Source organism: Rhinichthys klamathensis, unplaced genomic scaffold (assembly GCF_029890125.1).
Source record: "Rhinichthys klamathensis goyatoka isolate OS25496 unplaced genomic scaffold, OSU_Roscu_1.1 h1tg000058l_1, whole genome shotgun sequence".
NCBI classification, from domain to species: Eukaryota; Metazoa; Chordata; class Actinopteri; order Cypriniformes; family Leuciscidae; genus Rhinichthys; species Rhinichthys klamathensis.
Window position 1 is genome coordinate 293473 of NW_026606603.1, and position 23776 is coordinate 317248.

Consider the following 23776-nt stretch of genomic DNA (forward strand, 5'->3'; position numbering starts at 1 on the left):
CATTGATGGAAACTAACACATTCAATCTAGAATAAACTGGTACTCTTTAATCGCGAAATAACACAATAAAACCTTGGCCTACACTTGTAAATTGAGGGTATTACTTGCATTAACTGTAATGGACATTAAAGCACTTTAATCATGAATATGCGCTTTGATGGACTTCTAAAGACATACAATTCACTCCCATTATCAAGCTTGGAAGAGCCAAGATATTTTTTAAATATAACTCCGATTGCATTCGTCTGAAAGAAGAATGTCATATACACCTAGGATGACTTCAGGGTGAGTAAATCATGGGCTAATTTTCATTTTTGGGTGAACTATCCCTTTAAGAGTCGCTGTCCGTTTGCAAAGTGCTGAAATATAACCTTATGAAATCGTATCCTGAACATTTAACCTTATAATCGTCATCAGATGTGGATAAGCAATCAAGACAGGTTTATATAAATCACCCACAGCCGGAGTCCCTGACAAAATGTCTGGAGAAAAAAACACACACACACGTGCACTTCAGCAAATCATTGACAGATTTTTTTTCCCTTTCATTCTTTGAAGCATATTTCCCACATTACATCCACAAAGATTACATCTTTTATTTTTATTTTTGTTCATTCATTTATTTTTTATTCAAATTATTCGATTTTTAAAAAAAAAAAAAATCTGCCCTTTTTATTTATTTGATTTATTAAACAAAAAACTAGTAATAAAGTGTACAAAAGTACAATCAAAACCTTATAATCACATTGCACTTGAATAAAGGTGTAATCTGCCGCTTGTCCTGACCTCATTGTCACGGGTCTATGAAGGAGGACTCAAATGCAGAACGAGTGTTAACAGGTTTATTGACAAACAGTAGACAAGATGTGGTGGGAGAGGTGAACAGTCCAGACAAAAGGCAGGGATGAGACAAAGACAGCCGTTGCAGCAAAACTTGCAGAGCAGCAGCTGTAGCTAGCACAAGAAGACTGTAGGCTGGAGAGTAGTGTTTGCAGAGCAGAAAGAGACCTGAGAGTACTAGCAATAGCCAGACAGGAACCTCCAAGGACAACAGCAAGGCACTCAGGGATCTCAGGCTAAGCACCAGGCTTGCACCAAAGCACAGAGTGCAAGCAGCCAGGGACGCTCTGCTTGCAGGACTGGAACTAGAGACTCAGGAGACAAGACAGACAGGACCAATGGCAGAACTAAAGCACTAACAAACTTCTACAAATAAAACACAATAGACTTAAGTAACAAGAAACTAGCTAAGTAGCACAGATTTAAACAGTAGCACAACATTCAACGAACTGGCAACACATGAGGGAAAGAGCACACACATAAAGGGAGTTAACAAGAGTAACAGGTGAGAACACTTAGACAAGGAACAGGTGAACACACTCACGCAAACGAGGACTGAAACAAGGGAGCAGAGAACATGAGGAACAGGTGACAACACTCAGACAAACGAGGACTCAACTAGACAAGAGGGCGTGGCACAGAGAAACAAGGAGGCAGGAACAGAGGAGCACATGGCCAACACAAACACAACCATATGTTCAAGCACAACTCAAACATAGAGACATGAAACAAAGACAACACAGACAAAGCTGCTAGAGCAAGACCCTGACACTCATGTCTTCTTACGATACACTTGGGGATTTACGATTAGGCTACTCCACAGCACTCTTGGATCTACGTGCTATTAAAGGATTAGTTCACTTTAAAAAATAAACTTTTGCTGGTAATTTACTCACCCCCATGTCATCCGAGATGTCCATGTCTTTCTTTCTTCAGTCGAAAAGAAATTAAGGTTTTTGATGAAAACATTCCAGGATTTTTCTCCATATAATGGACTTCAATGGGACCCAAACGGCTCAAGGTCCAAATGACAGTTTCAGTGCAGCTTCAAAGGGCTTTAAACGACACCAGACGACGAATAAGGGTCTAATCTAGCGAAACCATCGGCCATTTAAAAAATAAATAGAAAAGTTGAAGTTTTATAAGCACAAATGCTCGCCTTGCTCTGTTCTGTGATGCACGTCCTTTTCAATGTAATTGCGTATTACGTGACGTCACTAACGCGCATCACAGAACCGAGCAAGGCGAGCATTTGTGCTTATAAAACTTCAACTTTTTCTATTTATTTTTTAAATGACCGATTGTCGTTCGACCGCCAAAGTCAACTCCATGGTCAGATTTAGATAAGAGACGAAACAATGGATGAAGACACAGCAGGTCCATCCCGGGAATGTGCCAACCCGTGGCCGACCTCGCCAGACTATTTCATATTAACATTAACATTTTTCATCTCCATGTAGGACGTTTCTGTACATGTAAGCACTGTACTTCTGTACTTTTAGGCCTACTTGTACTTGAGTAAAATTTAGCAAGGGCTATCTGTACTTTTACTCAAGTAGCCCATTGAAGCTGTGTACTCTGTCCGCCTCTGCTAAAACACATCTATTTAGCCTCATACTGACTTTATTTGTAGTTCATACTGTTTTAATACCCTGTATTTTCTTTCTCATTTTTAGGAAAAGCACTTAATTACCATTGTTTATTTCTATACCAAATGTCATTGCAAGCTAAAAATATAAACAACTACATCATTATGTTGATATCCTATATTTTTACAATAAAACTTACGACAAATATGTCTTCTAATGCTGCGTTCCAGGCAGGTTTTTGAGCAGGTAAATCACGACTTCAAACCACGACTCACAACTTTGTAGCGTTCCATCCAGTCACGCGTTCCAGGCAACCTGTAACCCTTGTTTTTCCAACCTTATACCCGTGAAAGTGCACTGGAACGGCAGTCAAACTCGTGACTTCCCACCCGTGAACTCGTACTAGATCGATGTACTCCCAGTTACGACTTCTGACGTCACATAGCCCGCAAAACCATACAAAACAACAATGGCAGCCCCTACGGATGCAGTGTTTATGCAGGCGGTACACAGTGAGAATACACTTTAGGACAATATTTTGTTGCAGTCAAATTAATAATAATATAATAATAATGATAATAATACACACAGGATTATGTGTTACAATGTTATGTGTCTGAAACAATAAGTATGTATATACACACACGATTATGTATTACAATGTTATGTGTCTGAAAAAATAAGTATGTATATTGCGCTCAGGTAGTTTGGCGTGACTGGCCTGGAATGCTACAAAGTCGTGAGTCGTGCTCACAAGCTCGCACGCCCCTCCCGCGATTGTTGATTGACAGGAGCGTTTCAACACAGACCCGCCCTCGCTCATGAGGGAGCTGTCAATCATAGTCTGCGCGGACCGGCGCGGTCATTGTTGATATGCTGGAGCACTGTCTATGAGCAGAATGGCGTCTAAGCGATTGTGGTGTTCTGTTCTTGGGTGTAATAACGAACACAGTCATTTTAATGTTCCTAAATCCGAACCGCTGAAGACGCAGTGGCTGAGTTTGTTTTCGAAGGGAATATTCCCCACGAGCAACGTCAATGCTCTCATGTTTGCGCGAATCATTTCTCAGCAGTCTGCTTTATAAAGAGGAGGGTCAGTATAAAGCTGGATTTGCTAAGAAGCTGCTCATGAAAAAAGGATCGGTACCAACTATTCGTGTTCCTGCTGAATCTCCAGAAGAACTGAAGTGAGTGTAACGTTTTATTAACCTTTATATTAATATTAATATTTATATTAATCTTTGCAAATCGCTTGCACGCGATGAATGTGTCTAAGGTTTACACTCAGGGTACATTACGGCATGTTTTCTATGTACGACGTTCTCAATATAATTCATAATCCCACGTTTATAATGAACAACGCGTTATGGTTATTGTGTTATAAACGTGTACGCACAGAACAGAGAGGCGGGGTGAGCAAAGCTCATGATCATTTAAAGGCATATGCACTGAAACGGCGTGCTGAAAACAGAGCTGTTTTTGACCAGGTAAAACAAGTGTTTTCTTACAATACTAATGAGAACTTTTAAATAAAGTATATTACAAACTTTTAATTTAGACCCTAAAGAATCATATTAGCTTGTACAAAAATGCCATTATATGACCCCTTTAAGAAATCTGTGCGTAGTTTCTTTAGAGAGGAATGACTGAAGATAAGAGAAGCGGCATTTCGGCTGTATTGCATTGGGTATAAAGTCAGAGTAAAGAGATCACGGAACAATTTGTTTTGCAAAGCCTTACTACATAACTGGTGACCAGCAATCATCAATGAAGGGAGAATAGGGGGGTTGAGCACTGAAAATTAAATTTTGTACCAACATTTTCAAAAGATAAAATATTGCCATAACTGTCCAGTAAATGTGTGACAGACCAAATGTTGTTTCCCATCCATTCCTTTAAATACAGGGACTTATTTCTAAAGAGAATGAATCTGCAATTCCAGATGGGTACATCATGGGGAGTAAAATTGTGTTTGTAAAATAGTTTCCAATATAACAGAACTTGTGAATGAAATGCAGACAGTTTTATAGGGAGTTTTGGAACATCAAAATCGCAGCGTAAAAGTAAAGCAATACCTCCTATTTTCTTAATTCCCTGGAGACACAATACCAGAAGCTGCTACTGTTTGCTAGAAAGCATCTTAACCATTTAGTCTTTAAGGTTCCATTTATACAATTGTAAGGACTCATGGGCGGATCTAATCCGTGGGGAATTTGCATATCATAATTAATAATTGGTAATTAATAATTATTCATACATGTTTGGATTAGATCAGTCTTACATGTTAATAAATCTCCCGATAAGGGATGATATGTCATTTTACCTGCATACCTGCACGTGTATCCCTGCAATTAACCACAAGTTGATTGCAATTAATTACACGGACCACGTCCCACAAAACAGGCAAAATTAATTAACTCAATTGTCAGGATAATATTTGTGGGATCCACAATATCATCTTACTTTATAGGATTTCAGGAAACGCAATTCTCTGGCCAGAAGAATTGGGTTTCCCGCCCTATAAACACATACTCTTTAAGGTATATTTAATTTTAGTAAGCTTGTAGCAATAAGATCTTTGGCACTTAAGGGACTTGAAACTGAGCAAAGAGACAGTACATCAATCAAATGAATGTATAATTAATTTAATAGAGGCATGACTACTTATGTATTTACTACGGTTACACGGGATATATATGTATTTACAAACACATAGACATCAATGAACAATACAATAAGACATCAATGAACGAGAAATGCGTAAAGTTTGGACAATGGATAACTTACACGCGTGAGCGAGTAAGAGAGAGTAGGAGGGGGAGAGAGAGAGAACATTGGCAGAATTCCTCCTAAGACATTCACCTCTCCGATTACAACACGAAACATCATCTTAAAGCTTCTTAGAAGCTCTATAAAGAGATTATAATGGCACAAGTTATGTTATGGTCTCTCTGTGTCGAGGCATTCCTGTACGGCCCTGTCTGGCCACGTGAGCTGAGTCCTTTGGGTGTGAGGAAGCGTCACGTGGGCTGCTTGGCGCGCGTGTTGAACGGAGGTTCAAAGTCTTTGGGGTAACATTACCAAAGGGAAATAGTTCGGCTAAGTTCGTTTCACTTCATGGAAGTGAACTGAGTCAACTACGGAAAACAAAACTTTGACTAACAAAAAAGAAATAAAGATCTCTACGGGGAAATCACGCGGAGTTAACGTTACATCTTTGCATGGCTGGTGAAGAAGCGCGTGCGTCGCTCGGTCCGGCGCGTCACGTGGTCACGTGCGCGTGTTTCTCCTTCAAAGCGAGCGCGCTCGTTTAAAGGTCCCTTGTAGATGGATTTGCTGAAGAGATATGTCACGCGGTTTTCTTTTCACTCGTCGATTGGAATTAAACACGGAGACTTATCTACAACTGAAAAACACAAACGAAACTAGAAACAAATAAAAAGAAAGGCGAAGAGCTCGCCCAGAGGCGAGACGTTAAATTATGACACGAGGACAAGAGTAAGCGAGAGACTTAAGCCTGCGGTTTGTCCTTTTGAAGACCTGACGTTTCCGCCTTCTTTTGGAAGAGGGTTCAATCAGGAGCTGTCCCTTTGGAGAAAGATTTTATGACCCTTTGTGTTATAACCAGGCATTTAAATCTCTAGTTTCATTGGGTGTTTAAGAGAAGAATCTTCACAATTCTTATAATACTAATGTGTCACAAAGTTTAGCAAAACGTAATGTCAATTAACAAATGGGGAACGAAGATTGGAGTTTATCGAGACCAAACTTGCCACAAATGGATTTGGTTAAACCTTAGTTGGCAAAGTTTGAAACATTATCCGATTAGAGTTGTCGAGAAACATAGACCAAACCACAGAAAGGCAACTCATGAAATAGGGGACTTAGATACATTGTTCATACAATTCTCAAGTGGATATATAATCATATATATACACTCACCGCCCACTTTATTAGGTACCCCATGCTAGTAACGGGTTGGACCCCCTTTTGCCTTCAGAACTGCCTCAATTCTTCGTGGCATAGATTCAACAAGGTGCTGGAAGCATTCCTCAGGGAGTTTGGTCCATATTGACATGATGGCATCACACAGTTGCCGCAGATTTGTCGGCTGCACATCCATGATGCGAATCTCCCGTTCCACCACATCCCAAAGATGCTCTATTGGGTTGAGATCTGGTGACTGTGGAGGCCATTTTAGTACAGTGAACTCATTGTCATGTTCAAGAAACCAATTTGAAATGATTAGAGCTTTGTGACATGGTGGAAGTAGCCATCAGAGGATGGGTACATGGTGGCCATAAAGGGATGGACATGGTCAGAAACAATGCTCAGGTAGGCCGTGGCATTTAAACGATGCCCAATTGGCACTAAGGGGCCTAAAGTGTGCCAGGAAAACATCCCCCACACCATTACACCACCACCACCACCAGCCTGCACAGTGGTAACAAGGCATGATGGTTCCATGTTCTCATTCTGTTTACGCCAAATTCTGACTCTAACATCTGAATGTCTCAACAGAAATCGAGACTCATCAGACCAGGCAACATTTTTCCAGTCTTCAACTGTTCAATTTTGGTGAGCTCTTGCAAATTGTAGCCTCTTTTTCCTATTTGTAGTGGAGATGAGTGGTACCCGGTGGAGTCTTCTGCTGTTGTAGCCCATCCGCCTCAAGGTTGTGCGTGTTGTGGCTTCACAAATGCTTTGCTGCATACCTCGGTTGTAACGAGTGGTTATTTCAGTCACTGTTGCCCTTCTATCAGCTCGAACCAGTCTGGCCATTCTCCTCTGACCTCTGGCATCAACAAGGCATTTCCGCCCACAGAACTGCCGCTCACTGGATGTTTTTTCTTTTTCGGACCATTCTCTGTAAACCCTAGAGATGGTTGTGCGTGAAAATCCCAGTAGATTAGCAGTTTCTGAAATACTCAGACCAGCCCTTCTGGCACCAACAATCATGCCACGTTCAAAGTCACTCAAATCACCTTTCTTCCCCATACTGATGCTCGGTTTGAACTGCAGGAGATTGTCTTGACCATGTCTACATGCCTAAATGCACTGAGTTGCCGCCATGTGATTGGCTGCTTAGAAATTAAGTGTTAACGAGCAGTTGGACAGGTGTACCTAATAAAGTGGGCGGTGAGTGTATATATGAATACAGGATTCATTTCTCCTCCTTGGTTAGAATTCAGAGAGAGCCACAGTTCTGTGAACATTCCTTTGGGTCGTAAACAGAGCCTATTTTGTATTGAAGTTTATGGGAAGTCTAGTTTATTTCCCCCAAAAGTGGGCGTGAACCTTTTCAGAGACATTCTATGACGCAGCGCCGGTTGTGCGTATGTAGAGAGGTTTAGATAAAGGGGTCGTTTGAGTGATTAATTATCAGTATTTAACCTGACGAAAATGTATTTATTCAATGTTGTCCACATTATATTGCATCTGCAGCAGCATTGTGAACTTTTGCAAAGATACGTTTAGCCATTAACTTTTAAATGCATTATTATATTCAAATTCCAAACACATGAGGAGAGTCTCCGCATGAAAGACCCATGACTGGCAGATGAACGTGCGACAACAATTCTCTCCGAAATGGTAAGAAGTTATTTAAGATTGAATGGAGGATTTTTACTGTGACGAGATGATTGGGCAGTTTACGGTGATAGGATGCACGCGACAGATCTGTCCGTTAATGATGACGAAGTAGTGTGTCCCAAAGCTTGCCTACTCTTTTGCTACACACTCAAAAGTATGTACTTTTTCTTCACAAAAAGAGTACATACTTTTAGGGCGTAGTATAAGTAGGCGAATTGGGACGGTCAGGAGTAAAGATAGTTTGCGGTTTGATTTTCAGTTTTCGTTTCGCTGTGGTCCCGCAGTGCGGTGTCGTGGACATGCAAATAATATCTCACGTCGTTATTCATGATTTGTGAATTTGTGTAACAGTGTTTCTCCTGGTCAAAATCTTTTTTTTTTCTTTTTTTTTTAATTGGGTATAGCTCCAAAAGTCGGTCACTTAGGAGTCTGAACCCAGTGTCACCTTGACATGCTCGATTTGTGAATTTCTTCACAGCAAAGCTCTTGTCTGTAAAACGTTCGCTAAGTCCGGTAGACAGGAATGTTGAAAATAGGCGTTTTTCATGTTTAAACAATGGATATTAACAATTTATAATAAACACACAGTGCTGGATTACAAAAACACTTGTTTTAGATTGAACCTGATTTGTGAAAACTTTCACAGGTCAGTTTGGGCCAGTTAACCCTTCCCTGAGTGGTTAACTTGGTCATTCTGATTTGTGAAAACTTTCACAGATTGTGAAAGTGCTATATTGAGTAACTTAACGGCTCTATTGAGTAACAGCTAAAGTTAGCTCAGCTTAGCTAAAAGTGCCCCCCCCCCCCCCCCAGTTTTCTGTTCCATGTGTCGCAAGTTCGTAATATTGAAATCTATTTGTAATTTTTATTGTAGGCCCTATCAATTGGCCACAGTCTTTGCATTTTTTTTACTCCTTTCTGACATTTTAGAAATGGAAAGATAACATTACCCCTATGCAGGCTCTTAAAGGGGTCATATAATGGTACATGCACTTTTACAAGATGATTGTACTGAAATGTGTTAGCATGTGTTAGCATTAACTGACCCACACTGATCTGTGAAAGTTTTCACAAATCAGAATGACCAAGTTAACCACTCAGGGAAGGGTTAACTGACCCAAACTGATCTGTGAAAGTTTTCACAAATCAGAATGGCCAAGTTAACCACTCAGGGAAGGGTTAACTGACCCAAACTGATCTGTGAAAGTTTTCACAAATCAGAATGACCAAGTTAACCACTCAGGGAAGGGTTAACTGACCCAAACTGACCTGTGAAAGTTTTCACAAATCAGGTTCAATCTAAAACAAGTGTTTTTGTAATCCAGCACTAGTAATGGGGGTCCCGGATTGATAGGTTGAGCAATAGGATTTGCAATCGTGATAATATTCGTCAAAACATAGTAATGTTATTACTTAACTGTATCATGCTATTAATAATAAACTCAACATTTTGAATGTTACGCACCTAATCAACCCCATGCATCACCTAACAATATACTTCACCTAATCGATGTTTACAAATGTATCCTCTAGCGCATCTCATAACACCCGACGTCTCGTGAACACTTTCAGTGGTGATTAAGATCTCTAGTGCTCCACTAACATCAGTAACCAGACAGACTCCAGACAGTGCCTTTGAATATGCTTTAATCACGGCTGGGAGGATCTCACACATTTCAGAGAGAATCCCCCCAGCAAGAAGAGTACAGGAGATTATATAGGATAGGTACAGTAAAGGTAACATGACATATCACTCAACATCATCACACCATTTTTCTCTAATATGATTGGTTCAACATGTGCAAATTCAGAAACCCCTTTCTCTGTTACTGTCAACGCAAACTTAGATCTACCCAAAACATAAGGTTGTTAGTTTGTTGATTACTCAATCTGTCATGGGACTATTATATTTCAGTAACTATAATAGCCGTGTCCTTAATTTTAGTTTTTTTAAAACATTGTCAAAGTATCTTGTAGACTAGAAGTCAAACTAAAGTACATTTTTAATCTGATGTCTGAACAGTATAATTGACAACCGCTGGATATATATCGTAAAGAAATACATTTGATCAAATAATTGTGTATGTGAAACTCAGGTGTTAATTAATGTGGAATATGTTGGAAAGAAGGAAAGGATGCTGGCGATCTCAGATTGCTGTGAGTGTCAGCGATAAAAGAGAAGCACGGCTGCATCAGTAATCTCTTTAGAAGTGCTCCATCCCACATTAGTGCCATATCCGTCCCAGTCGAATCCCGCAAAGTCCCCGCACTGCCTAGGGGACTCAGGAAAGTGTCCACCTCCACCAATACAGAACTGCAACAATAGGAGGACATTACTAACAAGACATGCCTATGCACTTCTTAATATGACATTGGTGCAGTTGATTTGTTTGCATTGTAAATGTATCAATTTTACAAATGCTGTCCATAGACAGTGATTTATAAATAATCCAGAATATTATGTTTACTCACATGTTCAGTGTGGCAGCCGGTTGGTTTGACACCTGAGCAAAGAGCACTGGCGGCCCTTTCAACATTGAAGACTCTGAATGAGATGAATCCAGGCTGAGAAATTGCTGGGAAAATGCACAGAATATACAGTATCAGTGATGATAATCTGTCAATATACGTCCATGAACACATGACATGGCTTTCATTCATTAAAGTGATTGGATCTCAACAATGAAGATGCCTTGTACACCATCACTTAATAATACACAGATTTTCAGACACTGTCGACCATTGAAGCCACTTTCATTCAAAATATTTGAAAAAAAATATTGACTCAAGGGGTTTTGCCAGGCTGTTGTTGTAAATAAGAATTTGTTTTTAAAAAAAGAGCCATACCTCTAGAATGGGGACCATAGAGATTTCTGTTGTACTCCGCATTTCCGTTGTCATACACTACTGGAATAACAGGTCCATTATCAGTGATGCATGCCCCTATGCCAAACCTCACCGGGAATTTCTGGGGGGAAAAACAAAAAAACGGAGTTATTGTAATTTCCCAATTGTTGTATTTCTGTGAATGTTTCAAACTCAAAAATGGTGTTGAACGTTATCTGACCTTGAATAAATTGTAAAGGTTTCCCCCGTGGAGAGTTAGGAAGTGATTTTCGGTGTGGTATCGCAGGATGGAGGAAGCGCTCCAGGATTCCACCTCCATATTATTAGGAACGTGCCACACGGACACATCTTGTGCTGGGATGTCAAAGTATCCAGGATTCTGTGACAGAAGGGAAACAGACTATCGTTTCAGATTCTACAAAAACATCCTTTGATCATTATACTCGTGTCACTCTGTTCCTTCTATTTAACTATTGCTGTAAAACCATGAATGTAATAAAAACACCTTATAATCATCACTTGTAGAGGCGTCTGCAGTTCCAAATATGACCGTGTTTGCCCATGTCCCTTCACCATCAGGCCGGTTCGGTTCACTGCCCTGCTGACTAGACCAGCGATCACCAACAGTGCACTTTCCGTACATGTTGTTCTCATGAACACTGGCGACCAGCGTCCAGCCTCCGCCCGCAGTGGTCATATCACAGAAGGTCTGGTACAGGACGCCTCTGGAGGAGTTCAGATAGTACAGGCCATCTAACAACAAAAGCATCATGAGTCACTTCACAACAGTTGTTGCTTAAGATCAAATATTAACATAAAATGAGCGTACCATCATTAACATGATACTTTTTCTGAAGTTCTTTGCAGCTTCGAGCGGCATATGCTTTCTCAAGATTGATATCAGCCGGTTTAATATCTGATGCTTCTTGTTGATCCACTGCAATGTAAGACAAAGGTGTAGTGGAATATATAGTAATACAATTTTTTTGATTTTCAACATTTTAAGATAAATTCATTTCAATCAAAAAAATGTATAGTATACTTCTTACTTACAAATTATTACACTTGCAGTCTCACAGAGCCATAGATTCAGTGAGAGACTGAAAAGGATCCCGAAAAACTTTCTTGTAAGAAACATAGTCTGCAAACAAAAGGAGAAAAGCTTTTCACAATTACACTCAACACTAAACCCGAAACTCTTGTTATTGGTACCATGTTTCTGTGAAAGACTGCTTACTAAAATCAATAGGCAATACTTATATTTTGAAATTTAATTTATATGGCAAAGAATTCTTACGTTTGTTTCTTGTCTTGTGTTTCTCTCCTCAGAGTTGACGAGCTCTGTCAAGGCTTCTGGAGTCAGATAATAAAGCTCAGGCATACTTTCTATATTTATACTTACTCAGGAGTGGAATGAAGGAAAGGTAACAAGGCTAAGTTGAATGTGGTAAATAAGGGAAACCTGAGCCTAAGCGGAACAAGTGAATGTGTAAAACGGTGCTTTGGCTAAGAAAATAACATTTGAATGAGTTAACACCTAAATTAGATATTGATCTTTCATCAGGCTGTTATTGAATTAACATTTTAACTAAATTAAAACTATGGTTTAAAACAAATATGTTTGTCCGACCAATCTGTAAATCACACTGTGTCCACAATGTTGCTTGTGTTAAAAAAATATGAATCTAACTTAATACTTTTTTTAATAATTGAGCCAAAACCAAAATGTGTAAGGTTGTGCCTCGTGCTCCCCATAGACATCTGGCTCCCGTTTGCTTGTTCTTCCTTGAAAGATGATAACTTATTCAAATGTTATTTTCTTAGCCAAAGCGGATTAGATAAGACATTTATATTGATATAGATATTGATCTTTTATCATATGACAAAGGTACAGAATGTGAAACTGAGAAGGAAGAACAAGCAAACGGGAGCCAGATGTCTATGGGGAGCGCGAGGCACAACCTTACACATTTTAGTTTAAAAAAATGAATTAAGTTAAATTCATATATTTTTTTACACAAGCAACATTGTGGAAACAGTGTGAGTTACAGATTGGTCGGACAAACTGGACAAACATATTTCTAACTGTAAGGCTGGAAGCTTACGCTGCTATTTTGAACCAATAATCGGAACAAAAGGCAGTTGAAGAATGACGTGTATAATTCAAATATTAATCTGACTCCATTAAAGTTGTTATTCTTTAACCTCTTATTCTTTAAAGTTAAAGGTCTTTCTAAGAACTGATAGGAAAATGTAGGATTTAACCTGAACGTTTAAATAACAAAAGTTATAATCACTTTAGCTTTCGACATTATCGGTGAAAAAAGGAAAGATTCTCAAAGCATTTAAAGCAGGCAAAGTTATTTATTAAGTTACATCATTGAAAAGGAGGCTTTAGAGGGATGTGTAGGTGGCTGGCTTGAGACCAGTGGAGGTGTCAACAGTCTTGTCCAGTCACTTTAGTTACACAATGGCTTTTTTATTAGGCGTGTGTGTGTGTGTGTGTGTGTGTGTGTGTGTGTGTGTGTGTGTGTTTATAGTTCAATAACGCACACAAAGGAGGAGACACAACATTTCCAGGGATTCCTCCATGTGGCATGAACAAAGAAAAGGGCTGTGTGTACAGGTGCTGTCTAATGAAGTATGTGGCTGGTTGAGGCTAATTAGTTGAAGGAGTGGTGAACTGCATGGGGAACTGAGTGGCAAAGAAAAATGGGCGTGGCAACTGCAGGACAGAGAGGAAAACTTCCAAACAGCCGCCCCCAAATTTGCCTTGCAAATTTGCCAGAGTGAAAGGTCACGGGGGTTCAGGTAGGGCAGGGAGTGGGATGAGGTGGGCAACGGGTCTTGTGTACTGTTTGTCCCCCACCTGGACATCTGCAACCCTACAACGGCCGTCCTTGCCGGGAAATCACTTTACCTACTGGCCAGAGGGACCGGGGGAGCTGAGGGTCAAGAATGAGAACAACAGTGTTTAGTTGGAGGTTAGGATTATCAGTGCGCCACTTCTGTCTAGACTGGAGAGAAGGAAGATCATTTCTTAGGAAGTGGGCCCAAAAATGAATGAAGAGAATCTGACTATGACGCCACTGACGGCGGCTGCTCAGCTCATGCCGCCCCATGAGCAACAGGTTAGAAGTCACCGGATCAGGATCTGCAACGTCAGAAGAGACATAACCTAGGGGCTTTGAATTGAGGATACCCTCGGTTTCAATCATCACTGTGCGTAGCACTGGATCTAGTTCCGGGGCAAGGGAGAGAAGACGACTGGAATTTGGAAGGGGTTTGTGGGTCTGAAGGCATGCCAGATCATTTCCAAAGGAATCCAGCTGGGTCTGTCTTAGGATGGCAATCTCTGTATCGAGGTAGGTTGCTGCCGATGGTGTTGCAGGAGGCTCTGCCACCCCATGATGGGAGGCAGCGGTAGAGTCAAGGAGATCCTGGAAGGTGGTGAACTGGGTAGGGTCAGAGATGGAGGGATTTTGGCCAAGAAATACGGCACCACAGAAACTGGGCTTACGTAGCTCTACAGGATCTTCGGCCTGATTTCTTGTGGGGTTAGTTGGCCACTGGTCAGGGGGTTGCAAGGAGGAAGCTAGGTCCTTTGTTCCACCTGCAAGGCTTACTTGGATCAGACAGCTGCTTCCCTCTAGTCAGATCGTCAGCTGGGTTGTTCTGGGAATCCACATAGTGCCATTCCTGGCTTTTGGTGAGTTCCTGGATTTCAGCCACTCTGGTTCCAACAAAGACCTTATAGCGGCAGGAGTCTGAGAGAAGCCAATAGAGGACGGTGGTAGAGTCACTCCATAAAGTAGCCTGTCTGATGTTGAGGGTGAGCTCTGTTTGGAGGAGGTTGAACAGTTGAGCTCCAATGAGGGCTGAGCACAGTTCAAGTCGAGGGATAGATAGTTGTTTTTTGGGCGCAACACGGGACCTCGCCATTAGGAAGGACACATTCACCTGTTGACCATCTTCAGTGCGCATGTAGGCAACTGCGCCATAAGACTGCTCTGAATCGCAGAAGATGTGCAGGTCTTGGATGGCTGAGGGGTCGTCTACTGTCCAATGGATAAGACAACGAGGCAGTACTATTGAGGAGAGATTAGGGAGTTTTCCTTCCCAGGAAAGCCACGCTTCTAGGATGTTGTGGGGAAGGTTTGGGTCATCCCATTGTCTTGCCTTTGCCCACAGGTGCTGGACAATGATCTTGGCTCTTGTTGTGTAGGGGAGGATGTAGCCAAGAGGATCGTACTGGCTCACAATAACTCTGTAGATGTGACGCATGGTTGGAGTAGTAGCTTCAATGGCTCAGTGCCTGTATTTCAGGGTGTCCATATGGCAATTCCAGTGGAGGCCTAGAGTAGATTCCATGGGATCAAGGGAAGGATGGTGTGACAGCCAGAGCTCTGCCTGGTCTGACCTAGCATCGGGAGAGAGATCACAGATGACCTTGGGGTCATTACTGGCCCATTGTCTAATCTCAAAGCCACCAGAGGAGAGGGTTGCACGCATGCAGTGAAGGAGGTCTTTAGCTTCCTCTGGTGTGGGGAGACTTTGAAGGTAGTTATCCACATAGAAACAATGCTGTATGGAATAGGTAATGCGCTCATCTGCCTGTGCATCCATGGCGATCCTCTGGAGGGCGTAAATGGCACAGCATGGGCTGGCGGTAGTGCCAAATGGGATGACTTGCCATTCATATACAGTTGGAGGGGATCTACTGTCTAGGTCACGCCAGAGGAAGCGCAGGAGGGGCTTATCTCGGGGTAGCAGGCGCACCTGGTAGAACATGGGACTTAACGTCTCCGCTGATGGCAATCCTATGCTGCCTGAAACGGAGGAGAACTCCAAGGAGGGAAGGCCCAAGGGTTGGACCAGGAAGTAATTGTGAATTCAGGCATTGATTATGATAGGACAAAGAACAATCAAATACAATGCGGTCCTTTCCATTATGACGCACAATGTGATGAGGTATGTACCAAAACTCAGGAGCATCTGCTACTTCAGATAAGGTTAACTTCTTGACATACCCAGCATCAACTAACTTCTGGATCTCTCTGGTATAGGTCTCCGCCTGTGAGGGGTTTTGGATCAGTCGCCTCTCACAGCTGCGGAGACGGGACATAACGGCTTCCTTAGGGGCCTTTAGGGGGGGCCAGGGATCTGCTCGGAGGAGAGGTGTGACATACCGTCGGACGTCATCAACAGAAATTCAGATGGTTTGAGTCTCAAGCTGGTGAATTGCATCTTGGTCCTGTTTAGAGCGGACAACCAATTTTGTGTTCCTCGGAGGTACTGTGTCCAGCTGCCACAGTTTTTGCACATTGTGGTGGATGTCATCAGGTGGGCATTTAAAGGAGATATAGTGACACTTGGTGGAGGGAGAGCTAACAATATATCTAGCAGGGCCCTGTAACGTCCAGCCGAGACGGGTTTTGATTGCTACAGGGGCTCCGGGGGGGCCTAACTTTACAGGCAGTGTTGGAGTGATAAGGTGGGTATGATCAGCTCCTATGAGTAGAAGGGGGCTTACGTTATCATGCTGCTTCAAGGGAATCTAACGGAGATGAGTGTAGCGCGATGAGTGTAGGAGGGATTTCACAGAATGAGAATGTTCGGATAAGGAAAGCTGATCAGCAGTGAAGGCATGCCTGATGGCATAGGATTTCTCTGGATGGGCCTTTGGAATGAGGGTGAAGGACACGGCTGCACCATTTAGAATCTGGACATCCTGTTTCACAGTCCTCAGCTTCAGGCTCTCAGACTCTCCTACCAACTGGAGTTTCTGGGCGGCAGGATACAGGAGGATCGTACGTTCTGACCCATCATCCAATATGGCATACGTGTCTAAGGACTTGTTTCCATTACGTAGGGTCACTTCAACTACCTTCAGCAGCACTTTATAGCAATCGCTAGGATGGTCTAGGTAGAAATTCTGCACTTGCCTCTGGTTGATGTTGCATAGGACCTGCAGATGTTTCCCATTGCATTGGTTGCAGTGTCCCTTCAGATCACACTGGTCTGCGAAGTGGTCTCGTGCACACCGCCAGCAGCGTTTTGTCCTTTGATCCAACTAGTTCTCTGATCTTCAGTGAGCTGGAGGAAGTCATCACATTTACTGACATGATGTTCAGGAGAGTTACAGTAAGCACACCCTGGACAGCGTGTGGCTGTGGTGTTGGGGGGAAACTGACTGGCTCTAGAAGGAGCTATCAGGACTTTAGGGGAGGTCATTTGGGAAGTCTTGCTACCATGAAGTATAGCTGTAGCTCTGAATGGGTGAGAGGGTGGTGGCCTTGGTCGGACAGGCTGAAGGGTTCTCTCCCTTCTGGGCTGGCAGCGGGTTTCCTGTTGCAGCCAGGAGGAGAAATCTAGGAGGTTATAGGAAAGGGGACCTGGTCTGCTCATGCTTCTCTTAAACTGACAAAAGTGCTCACTGGGTAGTTTCTCTAGTAGCCGCTCGACATGTGAGCCACAGGTAAGCCCGGAGAGACCTTCACGGCCCATGGACTGGAGGAGACCGACTAAGGCCTGTACTCTAAGGGAAAACTGATCTAGGCCTCTACCATCCCCTATCCGGATAGCAGGCATCTCCATTATAGCCCGGAGCTCTCTCAGAGCAAGCTGTCTGGGTCGGCCATAACGCTCATCTAGGGCCTGAATAGCTTGAGTGTAGGGATCTTGGGCATAAACATATGCAAGCCGCTTCGCCTGATCTACCTTTAAGTAATCCAGTAAGATGTGATATTTATACTGCTCCGACTCTCCTGGGTCCAACAAGTTGGATAGGGCCATCTTTAATATCATATACTGGCTTTCATCCTCTCTGGTAAGATCAGGGAATGAGGGACCTTCTCAGTAGCACCTCATTGCAGTACACGAGATCCAGGGGGTGGAGTTGGATTCAGATCTAAGGGGTGGAGATGGGTAGGATTAGGGGTGGGGTTAGGGATCAGGGGGTAGAGATGGGCAGGTTTAGGTATATGTAAGGTGGGAGGAGTTGGATCTGGATCCAACTCCTCACTCTGGATTTCATGTTCTGCAGTGAGGACCATCTCGACCTTCTACCATGCTATATGACTGCAGTCGGCCTGAAGGGGGAGCTAAATGGCTTGGTGGGGCTGCAGAAGTAAGGTGGTGAGGCTCCACTTTGCGGGGCTGGTATGCTGGCTGGGCAGAGTGGGCCATAGCTCTAGGCGAAATTTGAGGTGACAACATGTAGACTGGGAGCAAGGGGTTACGTGAGACTGGGACTTGACAGGTGGCAAGGAACTGACTATGGTCAGAAGGATGTGTGCTGCCAGGGCTGAGCTACGGGCTGAATTGCAGGGCACAGCTTACAGGAGGTGGATAGGAAAGCTGCTGCCGAGGTGGGGAAGAAAAGGGCTTATAGTCACTTGTGGTAGCATTGCAGCATACTGGGCTTGTGAGGCTACTAACTGAGGGCCAAGGTTTTCAGGGGATGGTCCTGAACGAGACCGTGAGGATTGGCCTTTACCAAGCATACAGTGCTGGATTAATCTACCTTGATTTCTTACTTCTTCTAGTAACTGCTGTAATAGCTCAGTTTGAGGGTCAGGAATTGGGGATACATGAGGGTCATGTGGGTACTCAGGGGCTAGGACTCTTCCGGAGGAGACAGGTGAGTGAGTGTCTGTTGCTAGATCCAGCTCTTCCGGTGGTTCCAGCTCTTCCTCTTCATCCTCCTCGTTGGGTAGTTGAGGTGGCTCTTCCTCCTCCTCAGACTCGTATGGTTGATACTGAGGTCCAACACCAAAGATGTCTGCAGAGTGAAGCGGTGGTGGCTCTGGTGCTTCAGCAGGATGTCGTGGCCACTGACCATATTCCATGACGTAGTCATCATAGCGTACAGGACGCAGGGCTTGGCGGTGAGGACGCTGAACATTTCCAGCAGCAACACACAAGGATTCCTCCATGTGGCATGAACAAAGGAAAGGGCTGTGTGTACAGGTGCTGTCTAATGAAGTCTGTGGCTGATTGAGGCTAATTAGTTGAAGGTGTGGTGAACTGCATGGGGAACTGAGTGGCAAAGAAAAATGGGCGTGGCAAGTGCAGGACAGAGACGAAAACTTCCAAACAATCACGTTTTAAATATACAGACAGACGAATGGGACAACACACTGTATAGAAAACTTAGTTGTAACAAATAATGTACGGTTGTGCAAACGAGGCCATAAAAGCCTTTCTCAGAGTATGAGGTTACGCACCGGTGTGCGGGAGTGGCAGAGTTAAAGCCTTTCTCCAAGATCAACAGTTACCTTTCCTTCTTATACCCTGAGCATAGCATTGTTAAACATGAGTGGAATACCAACACCGAAACCGACCGACGGGAAACCGAAAGATGAGGCAAATGTGTGGAGATCAAGAGGGGGAGAAGAACATTAACATATTCTCCTCAATGCATGTTTAACCAATACCTAGACTGTACATTAGGATACTTTAATATGTCTATTAAGTTCACCACCATTCATTTCCGGACTCCTCATCACTGATTGCATTCACCTGTGTCTCATTACCCTGTTAGTCTCGGTCTATTTATACCATGTTCACTCATTCACTCACTGCGAAGTTTTGTATGTTGTTGCACTGCATTTCCGAGCGTTTTCCCTGGTTTCATGTCTCTTGGATTTCTTGCATGTTCCGTGGATTACTCTTTTGCCTCTGACCCCTGCCTGTTTTGTTTGTTTGTTTGTTTGTTTGTTTGTTTGGACTGCCTACCTGTGTTTTGACCTATTGCTTGTTTATTGGATTACGTGTCTGTATTGCCCCTAATTAAAGCTGCATTTGGATCTCAACTTTCTGGTCTCCGAGCAGTTCGTGACAATAACAGCCTGATAAAAGATCAATATCAATGTCTTGCTTAATTTAGGTGTTAACTCATTCAAATGTTATTTTCTTAGCCAAAGCACCTTTTTACACATTCACTTGTTCCGCTAAGGCTCAGGTTTCCCTTATTTACCACATTCATCTTAGCCTCATGTTACCTTTCCTTCATTCCACTCCTGAGTAAGTATAAATATAGAAAGTATGCCTGAACTTTATTATCTGACTCCAGAATCCAGAAGCCTTGACAGAGCTCGTCAACTCTGAGGAGAGAAACACAAGACAAGAAACAAACGTAAGAATTCTTCTGCCATAGAAATGAAGTTTCAAATTATAAGTATTGCCTATTGATTTTAGTAAGCAGTCTTTCACAGAAACATGGATCTAATAACATAAGAATTTCAGCTTTGCGGTGTTGAGTGTAATTGTGAAAAGCTTTTCTCCTTTTGTTTGCAGACTATGTTTCTTACAGGAGAGTTTTTTGGGATCCTTTTCAGTCTTTCACTCTGTGAGACTGCAAGTGTAATAATTTGTAAGTAAGAAGTATACTATACATTTTTTTTTTGATATGAATTTCTTAAAATGTTGAAAATCAAAAAAATATATTCCACTACATCTTTGTCTTACATTGCAGTGGATCAACAAGAAGCACCAGATATTGACACAGCTGATATCAATCTTGAGAAAGGATATGCCGCTCGAAGCTGCAAAGAACTTCAGAAAAAGTATCATGTTAATGATGGTATGCTCATTTTATGTTCATATTTGATCTTAAGCAACAACTGCGGTGAAGTGACTCATGATGCTTTTGTTGTTAGATGGCCTGTACTCAGAGCCGGCCCTAGACCTTTGGGGGCCCTAAGCAAAATTTGGTTGGAGGCCCCTTTGACCGTTTTAAGGCCTAAAGAAAAGCAATGACTACCTTATAACTATACCATACTATATAACTATATTATACTGTATATACTATGTTTGATGTCTAACAGGAAAATTATGATACCACTGAGCTGAATGGCAGTGCAAGACACACACACACACACTGATTAACTTGCTGAATAAAAAGACAGATAAAGTGATTATCACTGAACAAAGATACATTTTTATTGACACAAGAGTTTAAGAGTCACAAAAAACTACAGCACATATATATATATATATATAAAATTTAAATTAAATAGAGCAAATAGAATAACATTTAAATATAATATTATATAAAATAATAAATAGATTTTTCAAATAAACAAAATTAACAATAACATCTAAAACACCACAAAGAAGATCAATAGTAACGATATTAAGAATAAGGTAACATTTCAATATAACTATTAAAATCCAATCCAAATAAAGAAAATAATTATACATAAAGTTAGACTTAATTTTTAAAATGCAGAAGGTTATCATTTTACAGCCCCTTTATACTCACCAACAGCTGGAGCTTTGCTTACTGGCAGCATATACTTTAATAGTGCTCCTAAGGGGACATAAGGAGTAAACTAATGTTAGCCCTTTAGTGTAGAATCCAAACTGGGTTTATATTGTTCTGTTAAATGCTTTAACAGTAACACCACAGCAAATGGTATAGGCCTAATACTAAACCAATTTTATGCAGCATGTTATTAGCATGTAAGTTAAACAACTGTAGAAAATTAATACAAGCACGATTTAGGCTAATGTTAAGACTTTTAGTGCAGATTATCCATATTACAGAAATCGGAAAATTAAGCCTACAGGCTTACGTACCTTTATCTTCTTGCTTCTTCTTCTTCCAGGCTCTTTTTTGTCGTTTTTCTTGGCCAGAAAGATATTTTCGTTTCTTGTCAGACATCGTCGATTCGTCGGAGTCGCTAACTGACTGACCGAGTGACAACGAGTGACATCATAGGGGCAGTCGGGATCAAGACGCGCGCGCGCCTTCGCGGGGAGCTCCCGGTTGATTTGCCATAATACAGAACTAAATAAATAACAACTCTGTGCTTATCATGATGCCTGATAAAGAGCGCTGTAGGTCCATTTCTTTTTATTTATTTATTTTATGTTACTTTCGTTGTCCGATTTCCCCCCCCCCCCCCCACTAGCTAGCAGGGGGCCCTCTGCTGGCCACGGGGCCCTTTGCAATTGCAACGGTCGCTTAGTGGCTCGGCCGGCTCTGCCTGTACTATCTGAACTCCTCCAGAGGCGTCCTGTACCAGACCTTCTGTGATATGACCACTGCGGGCGGAGGCTGGACGCTGGTCGCCAGTGTTCATGAAAACAACATGTACGGAAAGTGCACTGTTGGTGATCGCTGGTCTAGTCAGCAGGGCAGTGAACCGAACCGGCCTGATGGTGAAGGGACATGGGCAAACACGGTCATATTTGGAACTGCAGACGCCTCTACAAGTGATGATTATAAGGTGTTTTTATTACATTCATGGTTTTACAGCAATAGTTAAATAGAAGGAACAGAGTGACACGAGTATAATGATCAAAGGATGTTTTTGTAGAATCTGAAACGATAGTCTGTTTCCCTTCTGTCACAGAATCCTGGATACTTTGACATCCCAGCACAAGATGTGTCCGTGTGGCACGTTCCTAATAATATGGAGGTGGAATCCTGGAGCGCTTCCTCCATCCTGCGATACCACACCGAAAATCACTTCCTAACTCTCCACGGGGGAAACCTTTACAATTTATTCAAGGTCAGATAACGTTCAACACCATTTTTGAGTTTGAAACATTCACAGAAATACAACAATTGGGAAATTACAATAACTCCGTTTTTTTGTTTTTCCCCCCAGAAATTCCCGGTGAGGTTTGGCATAGGGGCATGCATCACTGATAATGGACCTGTTATTCCAGTAGTGTATGACAACGGAAATGCGGAGTACAACAGAAATCTCTATGGTCCCCATTCTAGAGGTATGGCTCTTTTTTTAAAAACAAATTCTTATTTACAACAACAGCCTGGCAAAACCCCTTGAGTCAATATTTTTTTTCAAATATTTTGAATGAAAGTGGCTTCAATGGTCGACAGTGTCTGAAAATCTGTGTATTATTAAGTGATGGTGTACAAGGCATCTTCATTGTTGAGATCCAATCACTTTAATGAATGAAAGCCATGTCGTGTGTTCATGGACGTATATTGACAGATTATCATCACTGATACTGTATATTCTGTGCATTTTCCCAGCAATTTCTCAGCCTGGATTCATCTCATTCAGAGTCTTCAATGTTGAAAGGGCCGCCAGTGCTCTTTGCTCAGGTGTCAAACCAACCGGCTGCCACACTGAACATGTGAGTAAACATAATATTCTGGATAATTAATATATCACTGTCTATGGACAGCATTTGTAAAATTGATACATTTACAATGTAAATAAATCAACTGCACCAATGTCATATTAAGAAGTGCATAGGCATGTCTTGTTAGTAATGTCCTCCTATTGTTGCAGTTCTGTATTGGTGGAGGTGGACACTTTCCTGAGTCCCCTAGGCAGTGCGGGGACTTTGCGGGATTCGACTGGGACGGATATGGCACTAATGTGGGATGGAGCACTTCTAAAGAGATTACTGATGCAGCCGTGCTTCTCTTTTATCGCTGACACTCACAGCAATCTGAGATCGCCAGCATCCTTTCCTTCTTTCCAACATATTCCACATTAATTAACACCTGAGTTTTACATACACAATTATTTGATCAAATGTATTTCTTTACGATATATATCCAGCGGTTGTCAATTATACTGTTCAGACATCAGATTAAAAATGTACTTTAGTTTGACTTCTAGTCTACAAGATACTTTGACAATGTTTTAAAAAAACAAAAATTAAGGACACGGCTATTATAGTTACTGAAATATAATAGTCCCATGACAGATTGAGTAATCAACAAACTAACAACCTTATGTTCTGGGTAGATCTAAGTTTGCGTTGACAGTAACAGAGAAAGGGGTTTCTGAATTTGCACATGTTGAACCAATCATATTAGAGAAAAATGGTGTGATGATGTTGAGTGTATGTCATGTTACCTTTACTGTACCTATCCTATATAATCTCCTGTACTCTTCTTGCTGGGGGGATTCTCT

The 23776-nt window shown here is 42.0% G+C and overlaps 2 protein-coding genes across 2 annotated transcripts; one reads left to right on the forward strand and one right to left on the reverse strand.

Annotated features, from left to right (window-relative positions):
* Positions 1–9962: 9962 nt before the first annotated feature.
* LOC130083760 (intelectin-like) lies at positions 9963–12223 on the reverse strand. The gene is made up of 8 exons (XM_056248770.1): positions 12166–12223; positions 11922–12009; positions 11698–11805; positions 11374–11621; positions 11089–11247; positions 10869–10989; positions 10494–10597; positions 9963–10335 (listed from the first exon to the last, which is right to left on the reverse strand). Exons 2-8 carry the CDS (start codon positions 12004–12006, stop codon positions 10186–10188), a joined length of 975 nt encoding a protein of 324 aa, XP_056104745.1. The 5' UTR covers positions 12007–12009; positions 12166–12223; the 3' UTR covers positions 9963–10185.
* An 8180-nt stretch (positions 12224–20403) lies between these two features.
* On the forward strand, positions 20404–23527 carry LOC130083737 (intelectin-like). The gene is made up of 6 exons (XM_056248746.1): positions 20404–20454; positions 21845–22105; positions 22232–22390; positions 22490–22610; positions 22882–22985; positions 23144–23527. The coding sequence occupies exons 1-6, from the start codon at positions 20404–20406 to the stop codon at positions 23291–23293; spliced, it is 846 nt and encodes a 281-aa protein (XP_056104721.1). The 3' UTR covers positions 23294–23527.
* Positions 23528–23776: the final 249 nt, after the last annotated feature.

Bases quoted from the DNA above. Each gene is read 5' to 3' on its own strand.
- LOC130083760 (XM_056248770.1), bottom strand. From the start codon at position 12,006: ATGTTTCTTACAAGAAAGTTTTTCGGGATCCTTTTCAGTCTCTCACTG. The intron at 11,622-11,697 runs GTACGCTCATTT...TTTTGTTGTTAG, and splicing joins AAAGTATCATGTTAATGATG to ATGGCCTGTACTATCTGAAC. The intron at 10,598-10,868 runs GTATGGCTCTTT...GCATTTTCCCAG, and splicing joins CTATGGTCCCCATTCTAGAG to CAATTTCTCAGCCTGGATTC.
- LOC130083737 (XM_056248746.1), top strand. From the start codon at position 20,404: ATGCCGCTCGAAGCTGCAAAGAACTTCAGAAAAAGTATCATGTTAATG. The intron at 22,391-22,489 runs GTCAGATAACGT...TTTTCCCCCCAG, and splicing joins ACCTTTACAATTTATTCAAG to AAATTCCCGGTGAGGTTTGG. The intron at 22,986-23,143 runs GTGAGTAAACAT...CTATTGTTGCAG, and splicing joins CCGGCTGCCACACTGAACAT to TTCTGTATTGGTGGAGGTGG.